Source organism: Spinacia oleracea, chromosome 4, assembly GCF_020520425.1.
Source record: "Spinacia oleracea cultivar Varoflay chromosome 4, BTI_SOV_V1, whole genome shotgun sequence".
In the NCBI taxonomy this organism is placed as follows: Eukaryota; Viridiplantae; Streptophyta; class Magnoliopsida; order Caryophyllales; family Amaranthaceae; genus Spinacia; species Spinacia oleracea.
In genome coordinates this window covers 109,526,050-109,551,713 of record NC_079490.1, presented here as the reverse complement: position 1 = coordinate 109,551,713, position 25,664 = coordinate 109,526,050, and the positions used below count along the sequence as shown (strand labels likewise).

General features: G+C 36.8%; 1 protein-coding gene across 2 annotated transcripts; it reads right to left on the bottom strand.

The window, feature by feature from the left end:
* Nucleotides 1-4,679: 4,679 nt before the first annotated feature.
* LOC110796093 (uncharacterized) lies at nucleotides 4,680-19,384 on the bottom strand. Of its 2 annotated transcripts, XM_056826405.1 has the most exons (13): nucleotides 18,608-19,384; nucleotides 14,674-14,775; nucleotides 9,401-9,719; nucleotides 9,072-9,302; nucleotides 8,650-8,946; nucleotides 8,132-8,572; nucleotides 7,739-8,014; nucleotides 7,529-7,651; nucleotides 5,626-5,957; nucleotides 5,323-5,529; nucleotides 5,127-5,234; nucleotides 4,954-5,035; nucleotides 4,680-4,868 (listed from the first exon to the last, which is right to left on the bottom strand). In XM_056826405.1, exons 3-13 carry the CDS (start codon nucleotides 9,701-9,703, stop codon nucleotides 4,755-4,757), a joined length of 2,514 nt encoding a protein of 837 aa, XP_056682383.1. In that variant the 5' UTR covers nucleotides 9,704-9,719; nucleotides 14,674-14,775; nucleotides 18,608-19,384; the 3' UTR covers nucleotides 4,680-4,754. The 2 variants fall into 2 exon arrangements, with proteins under 2 accessions (XP_056682383.1, XP_056682384.1); XM_056826406.1 differs by lacking the exon at nucleotides 18,608-19,384 and having other exon boundaries at nucleotides 14,674-14,994.
* Nucleotides 19,385-25,664: the final 6,280 nt, after the last annotated feature.

The window sequence follows — 25,664 nt, the reverse complement described above, 5'->3', positions numbered from 1 at the left end:
ACTCTTATTTTCGAATTATACCAGGAATGCAAATTCTATCTCTTTTAGGATTTATGTTGGAGTGCAACACCTAATTCTGACAGGTTTCTATCTTTTATGACTTTGCCAATTTTAACAACTACCTTTTACGACAGTTACTATTCTTAGCAGGTTTCTATAAATAGAAGCTTTGGCTGAAATGAAAGGGTGATTGAGATTCGTTATTTTATAGGAGATGCGTTGCCAAGTGGAGATTTATGTTCTCATCATCGAACCTTCCCTTTCGGGAATGGGGACAAAAGTAGGCGTCTACAGTACCTGGGGTCTTCAATGGCGTATTTCCTGGGTGAGTTGTATTATCTCCCTGATCTATTATCATCAATCCTGATTTAAGTTGTTTTGTTTGCAACTTAGATAAGCTTATTCAATTATGATTTAATTGATAATCAACATGTTTTGATTTATGTTCATCTTATGTTTGGTTTGTTTAATTTGTTCTGGATCTTTTTTCAATGATCAAATGAAGATATTTTCGGCTTTATTTCTAGTAATAAACCCAATAGTCATAAATCATAATCCCCTTTTGAGTTTAATGTCACTCAAAGGAAAGATGGTTTGTGTAATGTAGAAAAATCGGCTGAGGTAGGACTAAATCTTGATAATGTTCCAAGGCAAGGGAATACCAATAAGCGGGCCTAAAGTAGTTCCTACAACAGATTTTCTGTTAGCCATTCTTCATGACTAACAGAAACACAAGTTCAGCAAGAGAAGAGGACATGAGCAATTTATATGACCTGTCTGTTTTTGAGATCCCCGGAAATAGAGTTGATACTGGTCAAATGAGTATGCTAACGGGAAATAGAGCTGAAGTTCAATTTTTGAATTTATATTGTTCTGTTTATTCTCACTCGTCTATAGTTGATTGGCTTCTTTTACAGACGAAGCAGACTGGCCAAGAAAGGAATATGTAGCTGTACCGCTACGCAACAGTAGTGTTTCGAGGATCGACAAGCTTTTGAACTTCAGTATGCCCCTGAAATCTCTCACATTTCCACATCCGAATGAGTTCTCAGTTCCTGCATCTCCCTGTGAGCCTCCTGGTCCTCCCTGTATATATTCCTTTTCCCTATTAGATAATGTTTAACAGTAGATGGCATGACTTGCATTCAAATGTACATACATGTCTTTCTCTGAAAGCATGTTGACTTAGTTATCTCTTGATCAGGTGAAAGAATGAGAATAGTCAAGCAAGAACCACAATGCTGGTGAAATTATTTGTGGTCTTAACGCTAATACTCTTTCGAGGGATAGTGCAATCTTATTTGGCACTAGGGTCACAAGGCTAAGAGAAAAAGTATTTGCTGTCACTTGACTGCTATAGTCGAATATAAAGGTCGGAAAGAGATGAGTTTGAAGCCAGAAGCTCCCAAGCTCTGTCATTCTTCACATGTAGCAGACATCAAAATCCCATGTTTGGTGTGGCAAGACAGTGAATATTTCCTTGTAAGTTCTGACTTCTCATAGCCCTGATATCCTGCTTTCATGTTAGTATTTTGTTGATTTTTAAAGCCCCTCAATTTTATCATTTATAGTGAGGTGTAATGTAGTTGGACTGAACACTTTTGATCCTGGTGTAAACAACAAATATAATGACATATCTACAAGTGTTTGAACAAATTAATCTGTTTAAACCTACAAATAAGCGAGTGCATCTTATTTTGTGTGCTGTGTTTTTGTAGCATCATTTGAATTATACAGTTTGCTTTGTTCTAAGCTCATCTGTCTGTTTCAGATATGGGTTTATGGAAATAGCTTCCAGTCTTTCCTCGTTGCTATAGTTAACCCCAACAAGCAGGCTCTTGGTTGCTTCTGTGATCTGCTCGCAGTTGGCTTGCTGCTGTTGTTCAGTGACAAATGCAGGGTTCAGTTGGAAGAGTTGTTAGATGTTCATCAGATGGGAAGCTGTTGTTGCCACGGCTTGAAGTTGAGTGGTTGCATGTCTTTTCTTGCTGTTAATCAGGACTATGTAATTGTTCCGTTTTATGCTTTTTGGTACCGGCTAGTTCATATGGAATCCTAAATTATACATTCATCTAATCAAATGTTCCAGCTTACTCTGATCTGCACTTTGATCTGCTTACTTACTGACATGCAACTTTGTTTATTGTTTTGCTTGGCGTTGTGTTGATTGTTTTTCTTGTTTCTGTTGTTGATCATTGCTCGTTATTCTGATCAGTTAGGCTAGATAAAAGTTAGCAGCGTCTTTCAACTTCTTTAATTCTCTTTAATTCTCTTTAATTCATTCTCCGGGCTAGTACTAACTACAAGGGCAGAATTATTCTCACCAGTTAGCACAGAAATTCTAGTTCGCATGGGCTCACTTAAGATAATAAAATACTATGTGAACTAATATGTCACTACACTTTGTTTTATATGCAACTTCACACACCCATATGTCACTACACTTTGTTTTTTCCTCTTAAAACTACCATGACACTATACCAATAAAAAGAGTTTATTAGCTCAATTGCCAGAGCTTTGTGCAATTACACAATGATGTAGGTTCGAATCCTACATAGGCTACTATTAATTTATAATATTATTCTCCTATTGGTTTATCGTTTACTTTAGTTTATTATACCCTTATTAATCCAAGAAAAAAAAAACCAGAAACCTAATTCATGAAAAATAAGTCGAAGAAATGAACAAAAGAATATAAAAACCACGGTTACGAGCACAAAATATGGATAAAAACCAAAAAATGAACAATAAAAATCAAATACTTGAACTAAAATTTCTTTAATGCTAAAAAGTACTTTTTAGGGGCATTATAAATTTAATTGATACTAAAAAAAAGGTTTTAGAGGCAAACATTATTTTATTAAAGCTAAAAAAAATAATTTAGGGACAATTAAATTTCATTGATGTTAAAATATTTTTTAGAGGCAACCATTACTTCATTAATGTTAAAAAATACTTTTTTAGGGGCAATTTATTTTTCACTGAGCTAAAAAATGTTTTAGAGGCAACCATTACCTCATTAATGCTAAAAAGTACTTTTTAAGGGTAACTTAAATTTCACTGATGCTAAAAAAGAGTTTTGAGGCAAATATTATTTTAATAATGTTAAAAAGTACTTTTTAGGGGCAATTAAAATTTAACTGACGCTAAAAAAGAAGTTATAAAGGCAACTATTATTTTCTGATGTTAAAAGAAATGTTTTAGAGGCAACCATTATTTCAATAATGCTAAAAAGTACATTTTATGGGCTCCAAAATTTTAATTGATGCTAAAAAAGAAATTTTAGAGGCAACCATTATTTTCTGATGCTAAAATAAATGTTTTAGAGGCAACCATTATTTCATTAATGCTAAAAAGTACGTTTATGGGCAACGTAAATTCCATTGATGCTAAAAAAAAGTTATAGAGGCAACCATTATTTTCTGATGCTAAAAAAATGTTTTAGAGGCAACCATTATTTCATTAATGAGAAAAAGTACCTTTTAGGGGCAACGTAAATTTCATTGACGCTAAAAAACAGTTTTAGAGGCAAATATTATTCCATTAATGCTAAAAGGTACTTTTAGGGGCAACTTAATTTCTTTTGATGCCAAATAAACTTTTTAGGGGCAACCATTATTTTATTAATGCTAAAAAGTGCTTTTAGGGGAAGGTTAAATTTCACCGACCCTAAAAATAACTTTTAGAGGCTACCATAATTAACTAATGCTAAAAGGCACTTTTAGAGGCCATAAAAAATGAATTGTCTCAAGGTGTTGCCTCTGTATCTAATTTTTCTTGTAGTGTAATTACACTACAAGAAAAATTAGATACAGAGGCAACACCTTGAGACAATTCATTTTTTATGGCCTCTAAAAGTGCCTTTTAGCATTAGTTAATTATGGTAGCCTCTAAAAGTTATTGCAGCGGGCTTTTAGACCCCTGTTGCAGCGTACATCGTATGCTGCAACTGGGGGGCCTGCAACAAGTCTGAACTTGTTGCAGCGTACAATGTTCGCTGCTAAAAGGTGTTTTTTGCAGCGTACATATGTATGTACGCTGCAACAAGTGCCAAAAAATTGGCAAAAATTTGGACTTGTTGCAGCGTACATATATATGTACGCTGCAAAAGACTCAACTTTTTGCAGCGTACATTTATTTGTACGCTGCAACAAGTGTGAATTACTCAACTTTTTGCAGCGTACATTTATTTGTACGCTGCAACAAGTCTGAATTTTTGCGAAATTTTTTTCCCTTGTTGCAGCGTACAACATATATGTACGCTGCAACAAAGCACTTTTGGCGGGAAAATTCTAATTTTGTTTAGGGATACCTAGAGTGCCTTGCACCAAATATAGAAACCTGTCAAAACAATAATAGAATAACGCAACCTGTATAACAAATATAAAAACAACAACTGGAGTTTTGTATATATCCCAAAACCAAAAGTGCACATACCGATACATTTAAATATATTTACGTTCCAATTTCAACGTACGCATACATTTTAACATAAAAGATTGTTCTATAACATCTAAACCAACACGATCAAGCGCCCTCAGGTCAATAATAAATACTTGGTGGTAAAAAACTTCGCCCATTGCTCACGAACCACATCAATTTCCTCACTAGCATAAGGCGCAGTCCTCGGAGTATAGACCTTACAAAAACAAAATTTTGATGGAGCATTAGATCGATTAAATGCAAATGAAATGTCACATTTTAACATTCAAGCAACTAATGACAATGTATTAATAGTCTAGAATACGAATCAATTAGTTACTTACCTCATCTAGCCGGCCTTCATAGTCATGTTGTAACGTGACTATCTCTAACATGAACTTCATAACGTAATAGCCACACTCAGTTCCGCCGATTTGTTGAGCACACTGATTATGAAACATAATACTTTATCTTGCAAGGCCAATAGTTAATAAAAACAAAGCAAAAAGCTAATTAAGAAACATGTTATACCTCTATATGAATGGGTTTACACGACTTAAAACTCGTTTTATTCGGACAATGCCCACCATTGCACTTGTACACTTGGTATGCCCTAGAAAATTAACGAAACATAGGTACTCATGAATATGATTTTGGCTTAGGTTTCTTAAAGACTAATGTAATTTGTAAGCAAAAGAACTTACAAACTCAAGATTCCCCATGCATAATCTGTTCGGCGTGGATCTCTAGCAGAATCGAAAATATATACATAACCTCTACGTAGGTCCATCACGTATAAATTCCAATGATTTCTGTATAATTTATAAATGATATATTAAATATTTAATAACAATAATAATTAATATTTTATATAAAACTTATATAATATAACACACTTACTCTTGATTATATGGGATTAAAAACCAATTAGTTAGGTTATTAGGATTACCCATCTTCTCCTTTTCAATTTCAGCTTGGAAAATGTTTTTCAAATACATTGTTGGCGCTCCAGGGTCGGCCTTGATTCTAGTGCTTGACATAATCTCGGGACAAATGAACGAAATCCGAGACATTTCAAATGATTTGGCATGATCGTGAAATAAACACCTACAAAATAAACAAGATTACACTATTAAGATCGACAAAGAGAAAAAACTTCAAAGAAATAATAGTTATATGAACAACAATAAAACATTTAATTACAATATGTAGACTTGGATCGCTGAAATGTTTAAGCACGCCCCGCGAAGGAACTCTCCTATATCAGACGCAGTTATGTATGTTTCTTGATCAAAATCCGAGTGCCAAACTGAGGCCGCCAATGGGATGGTAGTATTATCATATATATCATCAGGAGCCGAAGTCATGATAAACTGCAAGTATTTGCATGACGGGCCAAGACCTTGAATTGCATCGTGTACAAGTCTCGCTTTCTTGCTTTTGGTGGTTGATTCTTGTGTTTTACGATCACAACTACCCACGACCTCTAAGTTGAACTTAGGCTTAGAATTCGACTTCTTTGGATGCGAAAATTCCTATAACAATAGTCAATTAACATTAGTCATGTAATAAGAATCAAATGAGTCCTTAGGTTCTTTAGTTCAAAGTTGGGAGCGAAAATGTCATTTTAGCTCTATATATGACCTATAACGACCCAACGAGCCTTAAATGTGCATAAATAGGTTCGAATGAGTTTTAGAAACTTAAAACTATGCATATTAGTCATGTAATAAGAATCAAATGAGTCCTTAGGTTCTTTAGTTCAAAGTTGGGAGCGAAAATGTCATTTTAGCTCTATATATGACCTATAACGACCCAACGAGCCTTAAATGTGCATAAATAGGTTCGAATGAGTTTTAGAAACTTAAAACTATGCATATTAGTCATGTAATAAGAATCAAATGAGTCCTTAGGTTCTTTAGTTCAAAGTTGGGAGCGAAAATGTCATTTTAGCTCTATATATGACCTATAACGACCCAACGAGCCTTAAATGTGCATAAATAGGTTCGAATGAGTTTTAGAAACTTAAAACTATGCATATTAGTCATGTAATAAGAATCAAATGAGTCCTTAGGTTCTTTAGTTCAAAGTTGGGAGCGAAAATGTCATTTTAGCTCTATATATGACCTATAACGACCCAACGAGCCATAAATGTGCATAAATAGGTTGGAATGAGTTTTAGAAACTTAAAACTATGCATATTAGTCATGTAATAGGATTAAAATGAGTGTTTAGGTTCTTTAGTTCAAAGTTGGGAGCGAAAATGTCATTTTAGCTCTATATATGACCTATAACGACCCAACGAACCTTAAATGTGCATAAATAGGTTCGAATGAGATTTAGAAACTTAAAACTATGCATATTAGTCGTGTAATAAGAATCAAATGAGTCCTTAGGTTCTTTAGTTCAAAGTTGGGAGCGAAAATGTCATTTTAGCTCTATATATGACCTATAACAACCCAACGAACCTTAAATGTGCATAAATAGGTTCGAATGAGATTTAGAAACTTAAAACTATGCATATTAGTCATGTAATAAGAATCAAATGAGTCCTTAGGTTCTTTAGTTCAAAGTTGGGAGCGAAAATGTCATTTTAGCTCTATATATGACCTATAACGACCCAACGAGCCTTAAATGTGCATAAATAGGTTCGAATGAGTTTTAAAAACTTAAAACTATGCATATTAGTCATGTAATAAGAATCAAATGAGTCCTTAGGTTCTTTAGTTCAAAGTTGGGAGCGAAAATGTCATTTTAGCTCTATATATGACCTATAACGACCCAACGAACCTTAAATGTGCATAAATAGGTTCGAATGAGATTTAGAAACTTAAAACTATGCATATTAGTCGTGTAATAAGAATCAAATGAGTCCTTAGGTTCTTTAGTTCAAAGTTGGGAGCGGAAATGTCATTTTAGCTCTATATATGACCTATAACAACCCAACGAACCTTAAATGTGCATAAATAGGTTCGAATGAGATTTAGAAACTTAAAACTATGCATATTAGTCATGTAACAAGAATCAAATGAGTCCTTAGGTTCTTTAGTTCAAAGTTGGGAGCGGAAATGTCATTTTAGGTTCGAATGAGTTTTAGAGGGTTTACCTTGGATGCTAAGTCTGTTGTCTTCTTTTGGGCCGCTAATACCGTTGTCTTTTTCTTGGAGCTACCATCCCTTTCTTTAGAAACATTAGACTTGGACTTCTTTTTAGGAGGTGAAGTACAATCCTTTAAAATTCAACAAAAACAAGAGTAGGTAAGATGTCGAATGTGCTTGCGTGAACATATACATTCTAAACAATAAAACATATATACCTCGCCGTCTTCGAAAATCACTAAGTGTATGGGCCATTGCACAAAACTACCCAGAGCACCGCCTAAGTTAGTGAAACCATCTCCCGTAGGTACCGGAAGAATATCATCAACATGTCCGTCGTAAACAAAATCAACTTGGACTTTATAGTGACCAGGCTTCATCGATGTAAAATGTTGGGGCAATGCACCATCTGAGGGTTGTACCATACCATCCGCCACGACAATGTTGTTGCTTGAAACTTTATCCTCAAGGGCAAGACGACATGGAGTCCTTTCCTTCATAAACAAAGGTTTCAATGCAACTTTGTAAGTGATACAGATTATTAAGTAAATGTCAACTAAAAACATAAAAGGATCAAGCAACTATGTTAAAAAAGAGTGACTACGTCGTACCTTTAGCTCGCGTGGTTGCGGCACTAAGATGTGACGAGTGGTTCTTGTAGCACTAACATCAAGGTCAACTCTTGCAGAATCATTTAAGTGGAGGTCATCAAGTATCGGGGTAGAAATGGAGTTTAGTTGTCCTGTTTTTAACAAGGTGCTTAGTTGCTTTTGGAGGGCCTCTGCCACCCTTTTCTCTACCCTTTTCTCTAATTCACCTTCAAACTCCTTTTTCACAGAAGCTCTGATTGATTCGTAATTTTCTGATGAAGCTTCACCATGGTCACTTCTACTATGTCGAATACACGGACCGAAAGCCTTTTTGATACCAACCATGCCACCTGTTCCCTTGACATGCCCACGATGATCTTTTTTCCCTATAGCTTTAGTGAGGGCATCCTCACCCTGTTCGAAAGAAAGATTTCCTTTTTCCTCTTCTGCGATGTACTCTAACTGCCAATTAGGAAAGTAAAATTACTTTATATTCTCTAATCAAAGCAAGTAAATATTAATTAATTATCACTACTTACAGCTTTTGTTGCGATTTCAACAACTTCTGTATCGTTCGGGTCAATTTCCCACTTTCCCTCTTTATTTTGTACTTGATGGGCCAAAATCAACTCCTTTGATCTGTATTTTCTAACTCTATTAACATTTGAGGTCACTGATGAGTTCACCGAGGAGCTACTCGAGATAGGTAAAGCTGCATCTGGTGGAAGTCGTCCATCCTTTATCCAATCTAGTCGCTTTCTATTATAACCCTTTTGGCCGGTGCGATGTGGGTTCTTGTTGCATGATGCACTTTTCCTCGCCTTTTCACTACGAAGCTGTCAAAGACAACATAAAAAGATGGAAATAAATGTTTTTTCTGATAACTTTTTGTCCTAGAACCAATGTCAGTTTGCTACATGAAAAACTCTTTAAGGACAAGTTAAAGAAATATTATCATTACCAATGACTCTGGCAGGAAATAATGTTTAACAAAAGTCTTCCAATCATCCTCTGTGATATGGTTGTAGACATCCCAAGGCATCTTGTTTGTTTGATTTTTTGGCTTCTTTTCCTTCATAGTTATCCATCGGCGCACCAACTTGCTCTTGAAACAACTAAATCGTTTCGCCACACAAGAATGAAAATATTTCTCCCTCGAATGATTAGAATAATCAGTAATGTGGAACATAAGCTGTTAATAATTAAAAAAAGTTAGATTATAAAAATAGTATTTAAATCAAATAAAATAATCCCTAAAATATACAAATCAAGTTAATATCCAATGCTTACCTTAGTCTCCTCCCAAAACCCCTTCTTGGTTTGCTCATCTACCTTTGGATATAATGGGACGTTAATATTAATTCTAGTAGCACAACTCCCAACTTGCTTCCCGTATTCATGAGACCATTGTCCATCGGGGACATTATATACATTATACTCAAGGAACATAGGCTTAGCGACTTTAACACCTTTTGACGGACCACGGCCTTTAATGGTCTTTGTAATCGTACTAACATCTTGTGATTCGTCACCCGTTGTGGGAGTCTTGCCACCTTCTGATTCATGCCTAACAACAATTTGGTTTTCATTCATCGTACCTATGTTGTTCCTGCATCAAGTAAAACATACAGAAGGGTGGTTACAAAATGTGCGCGCAGCAGCAAATCAGTGCACTAGCATACAGAAGGATATCAGATCAGTGCAGATATCACATATCAGATCAGCACTGATCAGTGCAGATCAGATCAGCACTGATCTGCACTGATCAGATCAGCGCAGATCAGTGCAGAACAGATCAGCACAGATCAGTGCTGATCAGATCAGCACAGATCAGTGCAGATCAGATGAGGGTAGCACTGATCTGTGCTGATCTGTTCTGCACTGATCTGTGCTGATCTGATCAGCACTGATCTGTGCTGATCTGTTCTGCACTGATCTGTGTTGATCTGATCAGCACTGATCTGTGCTGATCTGATCTGCATTGATCTGTGCTGATCTGATCAGTGCAGAACAGATCAGCACAGATCAGTGCAGAACAGATCAGTGCTGATCTGATCTGCACTGATCTGTGCTGACCTGATCTGCAATGTTCTTTGTCATTCTTGGTGTGTTTGTTGAGGCAATATGAGAATGCAGGGCAGCTAACTCATTCTATAAACAAGTTCTATTAATCTAGTATAGTACGGAGTAGTATGTTAGTTAGATCGTAAAATGAAATTACTTGATTGAGTTTCACTTAAACTCAAGCAACAATGATTAAGAAACTTAATGAGGAAATCTGACAATCTCACTTCTCTTATATCATGAAATCATATACTCATATGAGATAAGTCTAGAAAACACCATTTATGCTAAAATGAGGCTAATATGACCTAAGAACTCATTTTTAGGCTAATATGACACTTCCGCTCCCAACTTTGTACTAACAAACCTAAACACTCATTTTAATCCTATTACATGACTAATATGCATAGTTTTAAGTTTCTAAAACTCATTCCAACCTATTTATGCACATTTAAGGCTCGTTGGGTCGTTATAGGTCATATATAGAGCTAAAATGACATTTCCGCTCCCAACTTTGAACTAAAGAACCTAAGGACTCATTTGATTCTTATTACACGACTAATATGCATAGTTTTAAGTTTCTAAAACTCATTCGAACCTATTTATGCACATTTATGGCTCGTTGGGTCGTCATAGGTCATATATAGAGCTATAATGACATTTTCGCTCCCAACTTTGAACTAAAGAACCTAAGGACTCATTTGATTCTTATTACACGACTAATATGCATAGTTTTAAGTTTCTAAAACTCATTCGAACCTATTTATGCACATTTATGGCTCGTTGGGTCGTTATAGGTCATATATAGAGCTAAAATGACATTTTCGCTCCCAACTTTGAACTAAAGAACCTAAACACTCATTTTAATCCTATTACATGACTAATATGCATAGTTTTAAGTTTCTAAAACTCATTCCAACCTATTTATGCACATTTATGGCTCGTTGGGTCGTTATAGGTCATATATAGAGCTAAAATGACATTTTCGCTCCCAACTTTGAACTAAAGAACCTAATGACTCATTTTATTCTTATTACATGACTAATATGCATAGTTTTAAGTTTCTAAAACTCATTCCAACCTATTTATGCACATTTAAGGCTCGTTGGGTCGTTATAGGTCATATATAGAGCTAAAGTTACATTTTCGCTCCCAACTTTGAACTAAAGAACCTAAGGACTCATTTGATTCTTATTACATGACTAATATGCATAGTTTTAAGTTTCTAAAACTCATTCGAACCTGTTTATGCACATTTAAGGCTCGTTGGGTCGTTATAGGTCATATATAGAGCTAAAATGACATTTTCGCTCCCAACTTTGAACTAAAGAACCTAAGGACTCATTTTAATCCTTTTAAATGATTAGTATGATTAGTTTTAACTTACCTAGACTCAATCCAATCAATTTATGCCATTTGAGACTTGTTTGGTCGTTATGGTTCATATTTATGCTAATTTAGTCAACTAAGGTCAATTTAGGTCAATTTATTCAACTAAGGTCAATTTAAGCCCGCTCGTTTTGATTTAGGTCATTCTAGCTCAAGATTAGGAGACATGTTAATTAGCGCAACACTAGGAGAAAACGCACAACTCACCAAAAGTAAATAAGAATTAAAGATGTGGAATGCACTGATCTGTGCAGATCAGATCAGCACAGATCAGTGCTGATCAGATCAGCACTGATCTGTGCTGATCTGTTCTGCACTGATCTGTGCTGATCTGATCTGCACAGATCAGTGCAGATCAGATCAGCACTGATCTATGCTGATCTGTTCTGCACTAATCAGATCTGCAGAACAGATCAGCACAGATCAGTGCTGATCTGATCTGCACTGATCTGTGCAGATCAGATCAGCACAGATCAGTGCAGAACAGATCAGCACAGATCAGTGCTACCCTCATCTGATCTGCACTGATCTGTGCTGATCTGATCTGCAATGTTCTTTGTCATTCTTGGTGTGTTTGTTGAGGCAATATGAGAATGCAGGGCAGCTAACTCATTCTATAAACAAGTTCTATTAATCTAGTATAGTACGGAGTAGTATGTAAGTTAGATCGTAAAATGAAATTACTTGATTGAGTTTCACTTAAACTCAAGCAACAATGATTAAGAAACTTAATGAGGAAATCTGACAATCTCACTTCTCTTATATCATGAAATCATATACTCATATGAGATAAGTCTAGAAAACACCACTTATGCTAAAATGAGGCATTTTCGCTCCCAGCTATGAACTAACGAACATAAGGACTCATTTTAACCTTTTAAATGATTAATATGATTAATTTTAACTTTCCAAGACTCGATCCGATCTATTTATTCACATTAGAGACTTGTTTGGTCGTTGTGGTTCATATTTATGATAAAATGAGACATTTTTGCTCCCAACTATGAACTAAAGAACCTAAGAACTCATTTTTAGGCTAATATGACACTTTCGCTCCCAACTTTGAACTAACAAACCTAAACACTCATTTTAATCCTTTTAAATGATTAATATGATTAGTTTTAACTTTCCTAGACTCAATCCAATCAATTTATGCCATTTGAGACTTGTTTGGTCGTTATGGTTCATATTTATGCTAAAATAAGACATTTTCGCTCCCAACTTTGAACTAACAAACCTAAACACTCATTTTAATCCTATTACATGACTAATATGCATAGTTTTAAGTTTCTAAAACTCATTCCAACCTATTTATGCACATTTAAGGCTCGTTGGGTCGTTATAGGTCATATATAGAGCTAAAATGACATTTCCGCTCCCAACTTTGAACTAAAGAACCTAAACACTCATTTTAATCCTATTACATGACTAATATGCATAGTTTTAAGTTTCTAAAACTCATTCCAACCTATTTATGCACATTTAAGGCTCGTTGGGTCGTTATATGTCATATATAGACCTAAAATGACATTTCTGCTCCCAACTTTGAACTAAAGAACCTAAGGACTCATTTGATTCTTATTACACGACTAATATGCATAGTTTTAAGTTTCTAAAACTCATTCCAACCTATTTATGCACATTTAAGGCTCGTTGGGTCGTTATAGGTCATATATAGAGCTAAAATGACATTTCTGCTCCCAACTTTGAACTAAAGAACCTAAGGACTCATTTGATTCTTATTACACGACTAATATGCATAGTTTTAAGTTTCTAAAACTCATTCCAACCTATTTATGCACATTTAAGGCTCGTTGGGTCGTTATAGGTCATATATAGAGCTAAAATGACATTTTTGCTCCCAACTTTGAACTAAAGAACCTAAACACTCACTTTAATCCTATTCCATGACTAATATGCATAGTTTTAAGTTTCTAAAACTCATCCCAACCTATTTATGCACATTTATGGCTCGTTGGGTCGTTATAGGTCATATATAGAGCTAAAATGACATTTTCGCTCCCAACTTTGAACTAAAGAACCTAATGACTCATTTTATTCTTATTACATGACTAATATGCATAGTTTTAAGTTTTTAAAACTCATTCCAACCTATTTATGCACATTTAAGGCTCGTTGGGTCGTTATAGGTCATATATAGAGCTAAAATGACATTTCCGCTCCCAACTTTGAACTAAAGAACCTAAGGACTCATTTGATTCTTATTACACGACTAATATGCATAGTTTTAAGTTTCTAAAACTCATTCGAACCTATTTATGCACATTTATGGCTCGTTGGGTCGTCATAGGTCATATATAGAGCTAAAATGACATTTTCGCTCCCAACTTTGAACTAAAGAACCTAAGGACTCATTTGATTCTTATTACACGACTAATATGCATAGTTTTAAGTTTCTAAAACTCATTCCAACCTATTTATGCACATTTAAGGCTCGTTGGGTCGTTATAGGTCATATATAGAGCTAAAATGACATTTTCGCTCCCAACTTTGAACTAAAGAACCTAAACACTCATTTTAATCCTATTACATGACTAATATGCATAGTTTTAAGTTTCTAAAACTCATTCCAACCTATTTATGCACATTTATGGCTCGTTGGGTCGTTATAGGTCATATATAGAGCTAAAATGACATTTTCGCTCCCAACTTTGAACTAAAGAACCTAATGACTCATTTTATTCTTATTACATGACTAATATGCATAGTTTTAAGTTTCTAAAACTCATTCCAACCTATTTATGCACATTTATGGCTCGTTGGGTCGTTATATGTCATATATAGAGCTAAAATGATATTTCCGCTCCCAACTTTGAACTAAAGAACCTAAACACTCATTTTAATCCTTTTAAATGATTAATATGATTAGTTTTAACTTACCTAGACTCAATCCAATCAATTTATGCCATTTGAGACTTGTTTGGTAGTTATGGTTCATATTTATGCTAATTTAGTCAACTAAGGTCAATTTAGGTCAATTTATTCAACTAAGGTCAATTTAAGCCCGCTCGTTTTGATTTAGGTCATTCTAGCTCAAGATTAGGAGACATGTTAATTAGCGCAACACTAGGAGAAAACGCACAACTCACCAAAAGTAAATACGTGCGTTATTTTCCGATTCTGAGAACTTCTGAAAAGATACAAATCACCGAAAGCTTCTGAAAATTTCTGACTCGGGGATCTCAAGTCATCTGCACAGAAAGTTAGAAAACTTTGGTCAGGAACAAAAGTAAGATGTGGAAGTACAGTAAGAATTAAAGAAAGCTAGAAAAGTATAATCATGAACACAATGGAAGTATAAAATAAGAATTAAAGATGTGGAAGTACAAACTACACCTTCCTAAATGCTAGAAAAGATACATTTAATCTGATATTCAGTTAGCTAGAATTACCTATTCCCAGAAGCCAACTCATCTTATTCATTTACGGTTTATAACCCAAATTCCTTCCCTATGATCTGTACGCATATGATTAGTATTATTTGCATCTTCCTCCTCCGGTAACGGTTGAACAGCCGTTGGTAACAGGGGTGTTTCATCGTACTTGTCATACTCATCTTCATCCACAACATCATCAATACCCAGAATATTTCTCTTGCCTTGGGCAACTGCACGCCATATAGGATCAACATTGTCTACCACATAGAAAATTTGCTTAGCTTGTGATGCTAGAATGAATGGCTCGTCACTATCACTTAATCGATCAAAGTTAACCAATGTTAAACCAGGAAAAATTTCATCTTGTTTCACCCCATTATGGTTGTTGGCCCACTTGCACCGGAATACAGGGATCGTAAATTTGTTGTAATCAAGCTCCCATATTTCTTCGATAACACCATAATATGATTGTGTCGCATCAACCGGTCTTCTATCCTTGGCGCTTGCATAGACCCTAGATGCTGCAACATGCTTCACTCCACTATTCTGCACCATACTCTTTTCATCTTGTCTTCTAGTATAGAATGTGAACCCATTGATATCATACCCTTCATAAGACAGAACACATAGTCGAGGACCTCGAGCTAACCACTGGACCATTTCAGAAACATCTAGATTTTTTTTCATTTCCTCGGCTACTTCCTTCTTAAACCAATCAACAAATGTGCGATTATGTTCTTGCATCAACGCTCTTTCCTTCAACTTAGGATTCTTTTGTTGCAATTCTAGCAAATGCTTATCTATGTAAGGATTGACCTCGGTAAGATGCTGCAACACACAAAGATGTGCCTTATTCTTCCTTTCAGATGGAGGCGAGATCACATTTTTACCAATTACCCCATGCCCTTCAAGCCTCCTTGCATGACGAGATTTTGGAAGACCTATTTGCTCAAGCCTTGTTAAGAATTCAGCTACATATTGAGATATCTCTTCCTCAAGGACTCCCCGAATGATACTACCCTCCGGCCTTGCCCGATTCTTTGTTTTTTCCTTTAAATGCCCAAAAAATCTCTCAAAAGGATACATCCATCTTAAGAACACCGGACCACATAACTTGATTTCTCGAACTAAATGGACAATTAAGTGCACCATAATATCAAAGAAAGATGGTGGAAAGTACATTTCAAATCGACACAAAGTTTCAAAAATATCATTGTGCAAAGAATCTAATTTCTCCGGATCAATCACTTTAGCACATATAGAATTGAAAAACACACAAAGTTTTGTTATAACATGTCTCACGTGTTTCGGCAATATCCCACGAAGTGCAATTGGCAAAAACACATTAATCATTACATGGCAATCATGAGACTTCATACCAACCAACCTAAGGTCCGAGAGAGATACTAGGCGCTTTACATTCGACGAATATCCCGAGGGAACCTTAATTCCATGTAAGCACTCACAAAACTGCTTCTTCTCCTTTCTTGACATTGTGTAACACGCTGGAGGCAGATAAGTCTTAGTACCACCCGCACCAGATTTTTCAACAGGCCACAAATCTGGTCGAATATTCCTCTTTTTCATATCTTTCCGCACATTCTCATTGTCCTTAGTCTTTCCAGACATGTTTAGCAAAGTCCCAATGATAGCATCGCACACATTTTTCTCAATGTGCATTACATCGAGACAATGCCTAACCGACAAATCTCTCCAGTAGGGAAGATCCCATAATGGAGATACTTTCTTCCACAAAACACCCTTTTTAGACTTGGACTTGTAGCACTTGCCGTATTTGGTTTCAACATTTTTTATTCGTTCATAAACCTGTGATCCTGTCAAAGGCGTACGAGCTACTCTTTCCTCGGTGAACCCATTGAATTCTTTCTTCTTCTTACGATAAGGGTGATATCGACTGAGGTGCTTCCTGAAATCTGGGTAAACATTTTTCTTGAAATTATGCAACCATGTGGGCTTCATGTCCTCTTCACATATAGGGCATGCTTGTTCTCCTTTGGTTTTGTATCCAGACAAGTTTCCATATGCCGGAAAATCATTTATGGTACAAAAAACCATAGCTCGCAATGTAAAGCTTGAATTGGTGTGTGCATCGAACATTGAAACACCTTCATTCCACAATAATTTCAAATCATCTATGAGTGGAGCCAGGTACACATCTATGTCATTTCCAGGTTGCTTAGGCCCCGAGATGAGGAGTGATAACATGATATGCTTCCGCTTCATACACAGCCATGGAGGAAGATTATAAATTGCTAGAAGAACCGGCCATGTGCTATGTTGACTGCTTAGAGTTCCATATGGATTCACACCATCTGCACATAAAGCAAGCCTTAGATTTCTAACCTCCTTACCAAATTCAGGATATTTCTTATCAATATTTCTCCATTGAACAGAATCTGCAGGATGTCGAAGGAGTCCATCTTTCTTCCTCACTTCCGCATGCCACCTTAAGTTTTTTGCTTGTTTCTTCAATGAAAACATACGCTCAAACCTAGGTATGATTGGAAGATACCACAAAGACTTAGCAGGCGGGCCCCTCTTAGCTGAATTTGCCCCTTTGCGTTTGTAACGAGATGCGCCGCATGTTGGACACCCATCCAAATGTTCATGCTCTTTTCTGTAAAGCATACAATCATTTGGGCAAGCATCTATCTTGTCGACCTCTAAGCCTAAGGGACACATCAATTTCCTGGCATAATAGGTAGAGGTGGGGATATCATTCCCTTCCGGCAAAAATTCACCTACCCACTCCAATAAGGTGTCAAAGTGTTCATCTCTCCAACCACCTTTACATTTGAGGTTGTAAAGTATTGACACACATTCCAACTTGCTGAATTTTGTACAACCGGGATACAATGGAGTTTCAGCAGCCTTTGATACTTGTTCGAACATCTGAGGTCGTTCATCCAAGTGATCTTTCAGCCCATCCATCATCTCATTTATTTCATCATCTTCTTCCTCATCATCATCCGTCTCATTATTCTCATAAATATCATCATCACTCTCATTACTCTGAACATCAAATTCATGGACACTAGAACTTGGACGATCAGGTATTGTTTCACCATGCCAAAACCAAACATGGTAATCTTGCTTAAACCCACGGCGAAATAAATGATCCTCAATTTCATCAATGTCACCTAACCGCTTGATATTGTTACAATCACGGCAGGGACAATAGATTTTTTCGGCTTTTGTACTCCGTTGGTGTGCTAAAGCACATCTAATGAACTCTGCGACCCCACTCAAGTATTCTGCCGTAGTATGGTCACCATACATCCAACGACGACTCATTACTAATAACAACAACAAAAGGTTCCACACATAAACACATATATTAAGAAGTCACAAAATCATTAAGAAGTTCCGCAAATCTTTGGTTACATCATTTAAATTTATCAATGCTTCACTGAAGTGATATTAGAAGTCCAAAAACAGTCCTAATAAGTAAAACGGAATGGATACTTAAGCATAGAATACTAATGTACACGTTTTATTATTACACTTACTATACTTATCCAAATTTTATTTATCGTAAAAATGATATGCACTTACTGTACTATTGATTTCAACTTTCAAAAGAGGAAAAGAGAAATTTTATGAAGATAATTAGATATATCAATACCTTATGCAATTGTTGAAATTCGAACAAGCACGATGATAGATTATGCTGGCAGTACGGTCATCGCCCCTCTCTTCAACCATATGAGTATCTACCCATCTTCACAATTAACTGCAAATTAAAGAAATAATTGAAAAACAGCCAAAAAAAATCAAAATAAAAACGAAAATCAAAACGAAAATCAAAACGAAAATCAAAAACGAAAATCAAAACGAAAATCAAAACGAAAATCAAAAACGAAAATCAAAAACAATAATCAAAACGAAAATCAAAAACTAAAATTGAACCCTAATCTGAAAACGAAAATAAAAAACGAAAATAAAAATTGAACACACCATACCGAAACCACCGGAACCACGACGCCGAGCAACCACCGGAACCACGACGCGACGGGGAGATGTTGAACCCCCGGCCGACCAAGAATATATCTTTCAGTGACAGGCCGCGCGAGAATTGAACGGGATGGGGGAGATGAGGCGAGAACACCACACACCGGCGAAGACAGCGACGCAGGGCTGAGCAACGCTTGGGTTCGACGGCGACGCAGGGCTGAGTTCGACGGCGACGCAGGGCTGAGTTCGACGGCTTGCTTGGATATTTGTTTAAGGGAAAAAGCTTGGAGCTAGCAGAGAAGGAACAACGTACGTTTGAGCGCGGTTTGTTGCAACCTAGGAAAGTAAAAAATTTTGAAACGCGGACTTGTTGCAGCGGGCAATAACATGTACGCTGCAATAAAGTCGGGTTGTTGCTGCGGGCTTTTATTTTGTACGCTGCAACAAACGCATTTGTTGCGAACAACTAAAATGTACGCTGCGATAACCCTTTAAAGGGTTTGACCCGCGTTGACCGAATGGTTGTTGAAGCGTATTTATACATGTACGCTGCAACAAGGGGGCTGCAACAGGGGTTTTTTCTACTAGTGTAAATGCTTAAAATGAATGCTAACTTATGAAATCCGAGTATGAATTTAAGCAAGCAATTGGGAATTGGAACTATATTTTAGTGAAGCTAGTAAGTATTTTAGTTTCATAAAATGAACATGATTCCTATAGATATATAAGAAGTTTAGTGGGAGTAAAACTCAACTGGTCCTATGTGTATCACACACATATCTCTCTATTGTGAAATAACATTCAAATACTAATAACTTAGATTTGAAATCATTCATCAATGATGGGCCAAAGAGAAACTTAGTGCATACTGGGTATTAAGATCTATTTACAAATATCTTAAAATATTGTTTTAGATTAAATAATGGAATTACCAAATCAAACATGAAAGCCTCCATTAGAGATATTCGACCCATGTGAATAAATCTAAGTAATAGATGTTTGAACTATGTATAAGCATTTATTAAGTTAAACATCAAAGAATATAAGTGGGATTCTTAATCTATATTATATGTCAAAGAATTTAGCTGGATTCAGTATCTACTGAAACTAGATGAGCTAAAGTCACATGAATAGAATTTAATTTGGGAAGTATTCTGCAAAGAATCTATCATGTGTGATATAATATAAGGATAACCAAAAATGTACCGTATGGCTTTAGGCATGACAAACATATACCAATCTCTATTGATATATGTGAAGATGAACTAGATTGAGATTAAGAAAAACTTATGGTACTTGAAAAAGGTACATAGGAATAGTTCTTGATTCAAGGAAATGAAGATATGCCAAATATTGATGCTACACGCATAAACACTAGCAAAGGATCAAGAAAGATCCCTTTGGAGTTAACCATTGGTAAGGACGAGCTATAGAGCATCGTGTTTTGAAATGGCAACATGGATTGAAGACCATGAGTTGTTGTGTGGGAAATTAAATATTAATTTTTATGTTCTAAGATACATATGGAAAGTCTTCCACATATCTGTGAACTTCTTGGATAAGAAAATCCAAACAAAGCATCACTAGCAACCTATACAGTTGAAGTAAAAGTACTTATTTCCTAAGAAGCAATAAAGTTGTTTACGTTAAAGAGTTCTTCACTTAACTTGGGTGGATCACATGTCTGCTGACTAGATGGTTCTTCATTAGAAAATGCGTAGAACCACTATTGAAGCAAGAAGGACTAGATCACAAAATAAAAATACTCAAAAGATCTTACTATCCTATCTCAAAAGACATTCGATAAAAATGATATTAAGATTGGCAAAGCATGATAACTTAACCTGTGCAATAAGTGAGAAGCAACACTCACATTGTGGCACTGGAAATCAAGCATAGCTTTGAATTCAATTAGTTGTTTTAAAGATGGGCTGGAGGCCCATGGTTGTAAAACATTCGGGTTGAACATTTATCATATATGAAATATATTTTCATATTACATTTAATCTTGGTTTAGTATTAAATGATGAGTCCTTTCAATTTGACAATAATATTCAAGATAGACTGTCAAGACCAGTCCTGTGACTAAGAAATGTTTATCAAGTGAACTTGAATGTCAAAAGTTGAAAATGGTCCCTGGTCGGATGTTTTCTATAAAGGTGGACGCATAGAAAATACTAGACGACTAGAATGGAAGATGACTTGTAGTTCTGTTTCTTGAACTATGTGGACATGGCAATGTCGCAATCATTTGCATAGATACTTAATTGATAAAATTAGTATCAGACAGACCTATGAAACTTTACTGTATGAGATGAAAATCTTTCATAAGTAAATTTCATTATATTATTAGACACTACTCCTCAATACCTGAGTGATTTGAGATTACTTGTTTGAGAACTTGTTACTTTGACGTTGTCAAGCGTCGCACCGTAAAAGGAGACTATAACGGCAATATTGGGATTTTGAACGAAGTCTGACCTCGAGATCACAATATTGGGATTTTCCTCCTATAAATTGGGATGAGATGCCGAAAGTTGTACGAGGCCACTCGGAGAACTAGAAACTAAAAATGCATGGTCGTGCTCAGATGAATCATAGGCTATGATTATCTGTTTATTTGATCAGTTGAACTCTGACATCGAGAGGTACCTCTGGACATAATAAGGATGACTACTCTTACCATATGTTCATGAGCATGCATCAAGCGACAAAGGAATTAGAAAATGCACACTTGTCCCTAAGTACAAGTGGGAGACTGAAGGAAATAATGTCCTTGGTCCAAGTTTGCAATAAATGCTATGTCTAATAAATGAGGTCAATATTAATTAACAATTTAATAATTCAGTGAGAGCAAGTGATCTGAATGCCTGGCTAGAGGCCGCTTCAATTCAAGTGGAATTAATAATATTAATCCACAACTTACTCTTGACTGAACCCGTAGGGTCACACAAATAGTGCATAAACGGATCAAGTATTTAAGTGAATATAATATTCATTAAGTACTCTATTTATCTATTCAGAAATGATGGATCTCGGTTCCAGTGGGAGCTAAAACCATCAAAAATGGCAATAGGGAATATTTGCCGAAAATGAAGATATTGCCGGAAACGGAAATATGCTTCGTGATGGAAATATAAATATTATCCAAGTCAAAGATATTGCAGGAAACGAAAATATGGTTCGTATCGGAAAATATTATCGGAAATATTACCGGAATCGGAAATATTGTCGAAATCGGAAAAATTATCGGAATCGGAAATATTTTCGGAAACGTAAATATTGTTCGAATCGGAAATAAATTCCAGAATCAGAAGCACGACAAGCAACTGCTCGACGAGCAAGCTTGCGAGACACAAGGCCCAGCGCAAGCGACGGGCGCAGCGCCTAGCAAGCCCGCACAGAGAAGTTCGCTTGGGGCGAGCAAGTGCAGCATCGCCAAGCAATGGGTCGTGTGTTGTGTGCATGGGCACCAAGCCTCGAGCAGCAACGTGGCCCTCAAGCCACACGCTGCAAGGGCTGGGCCGGTTGCTTGTACGCTAAGCAAGCCTTGGGAGCCAAGCTACTTGCGCGGCAAGTAGTTTGGGCATCAAGTTATTGTTTTCCTAATCCAACAATAACTAGATATCAAGGGTAGATCTGAAATACTTAGTATTTGATTATCCCTAGAGTTCTAATATTATTAACTAGAGTCCTAATAAATCTAGTTAATTGATTCCTAGTAGGATTATACTGTAGGGGAATACAGTTAAACATACATAACATGTGCGGAACATCCCCAAAGCCAGGAAAAATGTATAAAGCACAGATTAAGCATACTTACATTTGAAGCGTGTTTTCCCGAGTATAGTATCAACGAACACGAACAAAGAACTTCAATTGTCGTTTCTCTATTTGGTTCACCGACACGTTCAGATCCGTCTTGATAATTGTAGCTTAGACAATGTTCAAGAGTGTTTGCTTTTACGGGAAGAACAGTTTTGAGTAGAGAGCAAAACTGAACGTACGTAATTTAGAATTAGGTTTAGGGTTCTGGAAAAACTGATTGGGGTGTGTGAAATATAACCTAATATTATATTTAGTGTAACCGGCCAAGACACAAGGCCTTGACTGGCCACATAACACACACCGCACGCAAGTCCATGCGCACAGCGCACCGCAGGCCGAAGCCCACAGCGCAGCCGAGCAGCGATGGGCCATGGGCCTCGATGCTTGCTTGCTGCTTGCTGTTGTGCTTGTGCGCGCACTCGTGGCCACACGGGCTGGCTTGCTTCGCTGCGCTGCTAGCTCGCCGGCACGTTGGGCCTTGCGCGCATGCGCGCTTGGCTCGACGGGCCGGCAGTTCCGTTGCGGCTCGTATTCGCAACGAACGCCTTACGGCTATTATTTATCGTATCGTACACGACGAATCACCGTCGTACAATACGATTATTCATTTCGCCCAGCTTACGAATATTTGCGATACGATATACAATTCCGATGCAAGGTCGTATCGTATAATACGTTTTTCCGAACTAATTCCCGAAAAGCTATTAAATGAATTTCCGATTCATTTAATCCGGTGATCTATTACATGTCATTGGTGTGACCTTATGGGTTCAGTCAAGAGTAGGCTGTGAGCCTAATATAGATTAGAACTCATTGATCGGAAGCATTGCTCCAGCTAGCTGTCCCGATCACTTGATCTTACTGAATTAATTGTTCGCAATTAATCTGAACCTTGGTATTAGACTTAATGCACCTTGGGTGAAGGACACATTTCCTTCATATACTTCCCTATTTCCACCCTATAAATATGTGGTTCATGATCACAATTTATATAACACATAAGACATTAAATTCAAGGGAGAATTTAATATTCGTCTATCACATTTGTGAGTTTCCCGAGTGCATAAAACCTTAGAGAATATTCTAGTTGGTTGAATTTAAGGCGGATCCGAACGTGATGTGGACTTTCTACGGAGGGGCGACATTTGGAGTCATTTACTTGTTCTTGTTCGATTTGGGAGCAGCTAGGGAAAGCACGCATCATGTAGTATGTATACTAAATTATGATAATTGACTATGTGGCAATTAATTTGGATCCATGGCTTTTATGGTTCCGCTTGAATTATATTGTTCATAACCTAACATTCGTAAGCTAGGCAAAATGAATAATCGTATCGTACGACATTGGATCGTCAAATATGAAACGATAAATAAATTATCGAAGGATAATTTAATCGCAACATTAAGAGGCAACCCACGAGCCAAGCGCACAAGGCCCATGGGCGCAGCGCGCAAGAAGTAGCGCTGGCCCATGGCCTTGCTGCCAACGCGCGCGGAGAAAGGGAGCAGTAGCAGCGATGTGGCCCGCGGCCCAGCAGCTTGCTGGTTGTGTCCTTGCGTGTGTGTTGTTCTCACTAGGCTTGTTCGCCGGTCATGGCCTTCTTGGCTTGGCCGGTTGGTTTGCTTGTTTGTTAGGTTATTTTAATAACCTATACACTTATGTTTTCCAAACAACTGATAATCTCTAACCCTAGACACTCTGAGAACCCTAATTCTCTCTATGCATCCATTATATTGTTATTCCCAAAAGTCACGAAACCTTAAATACGATCTAAACTATCAACCTTAAGGCGGATCTGAACGTGTCGGTGAACCAAGTAGAGGAACTACAATTGGAGTTCTTATTCGTATTCGTAGACTAAACGGGAGTACACGTTACAAACGTACGTATTGCTTAAATTGTACTTTACACATGGTTCCTGGCTTTGGGATTGTTCTGCTATCATGTTATTCATTTAACTGTGAATCCCTACATTGCCGGTCTTTTGCTCACAAGCCTTGGCCAGTTATTAAGTTTAAGTAAATAGGTTATTTTAATAGCCTTGCTCCATACCGTTTTCCATACATACTCAACCATAGAGACACATAGCATCCTAATTCTCTGTGTGCCTCCATGTTGAACATTTCCCAAAAAGCTAAACACCCTTGAGTAGAATCTAAGCTATCGGAATCAAGGCGGATCTTAACGTGTCGGCGAACGATTGTAGAGGAACACATGTGCAGTTCTCAGTCGTGTTCATAGAGCAAGTGGGAGTACACACGTCTAACGTATGTATTGCTTAATCTATACTTTTACATGGATCTTGGCTTTGGGATTGTTTCCACTTTGTTAATTTGATTGACATCAAATCCCAGCAATTTTTCCCTGAAACCTCTCCTAACCAAATACCTCCTGAATCTCATTTTTCTCTCTCCGGGCCTGTTCGGTTGCTCTTCATCAGATCCCATTAGCTGCCGCCTCAGTCAGACATTTGCCTCTCACAACTCCGAGCCTCCTTCACCGGAAAGTTCTTGTCGTTCCGATCATTTGACTCAAGGAGCTAATTGCCTCTTGATTCTTACTATTCAAGTAAGAAATTGAATCAATGTTAATTTTAATATTAGGTTTTTGTATCTTTATAAATTAAAATTTCGGTGATTTCAAGTCACACAATTGACTTAATTTTTTAGTGTTTGGGTTATTGAGTTTTTTTTTTTTTTTTTGACATGAGCTCAAAGTTACGAACTACAAACAACTAAAAGAAAACGGAAAATTCCTAAATGACAAAAGATAGGTTGAAGCCGCTTTCGCTAAATCATGTGCAACTTGAACTCGGTCTCGATCCACCTTATTGATGCAACACCAGTTAAAGGTCTTGCCAGTCCTCCGAATTTCAGCAAGCGTCCAAATGAGTTGAATG

What these genes read in the sequence shown, in the direction of transcription:
- LOC110796093 (XM_056826405.1), bottom strand. Translation starts at nt 9,703, where the DNA reads ATGAATGAAAACCAAATTGTTGTTAGGCATGAATCAGAAGGTGGCAAG. An exon ending in CAACAGACTTAGCATCCAAG is followed by an intron (nt 5,958 to 7,528) that starts GTAAACCCTCTA and finishes CTATTGTTATAG; the next exon opens with GAATTTTCGCATCCAAAGAA. An exon ending in GCATGGGGAATCTTGAGTTT is followed by an intron (nt 5,036 to 5,126) that starts GTAAGTTCTTTT and finishes TTAATTTTCTAG; the next exon opens with GGCATACCAAGTGTACAAGT.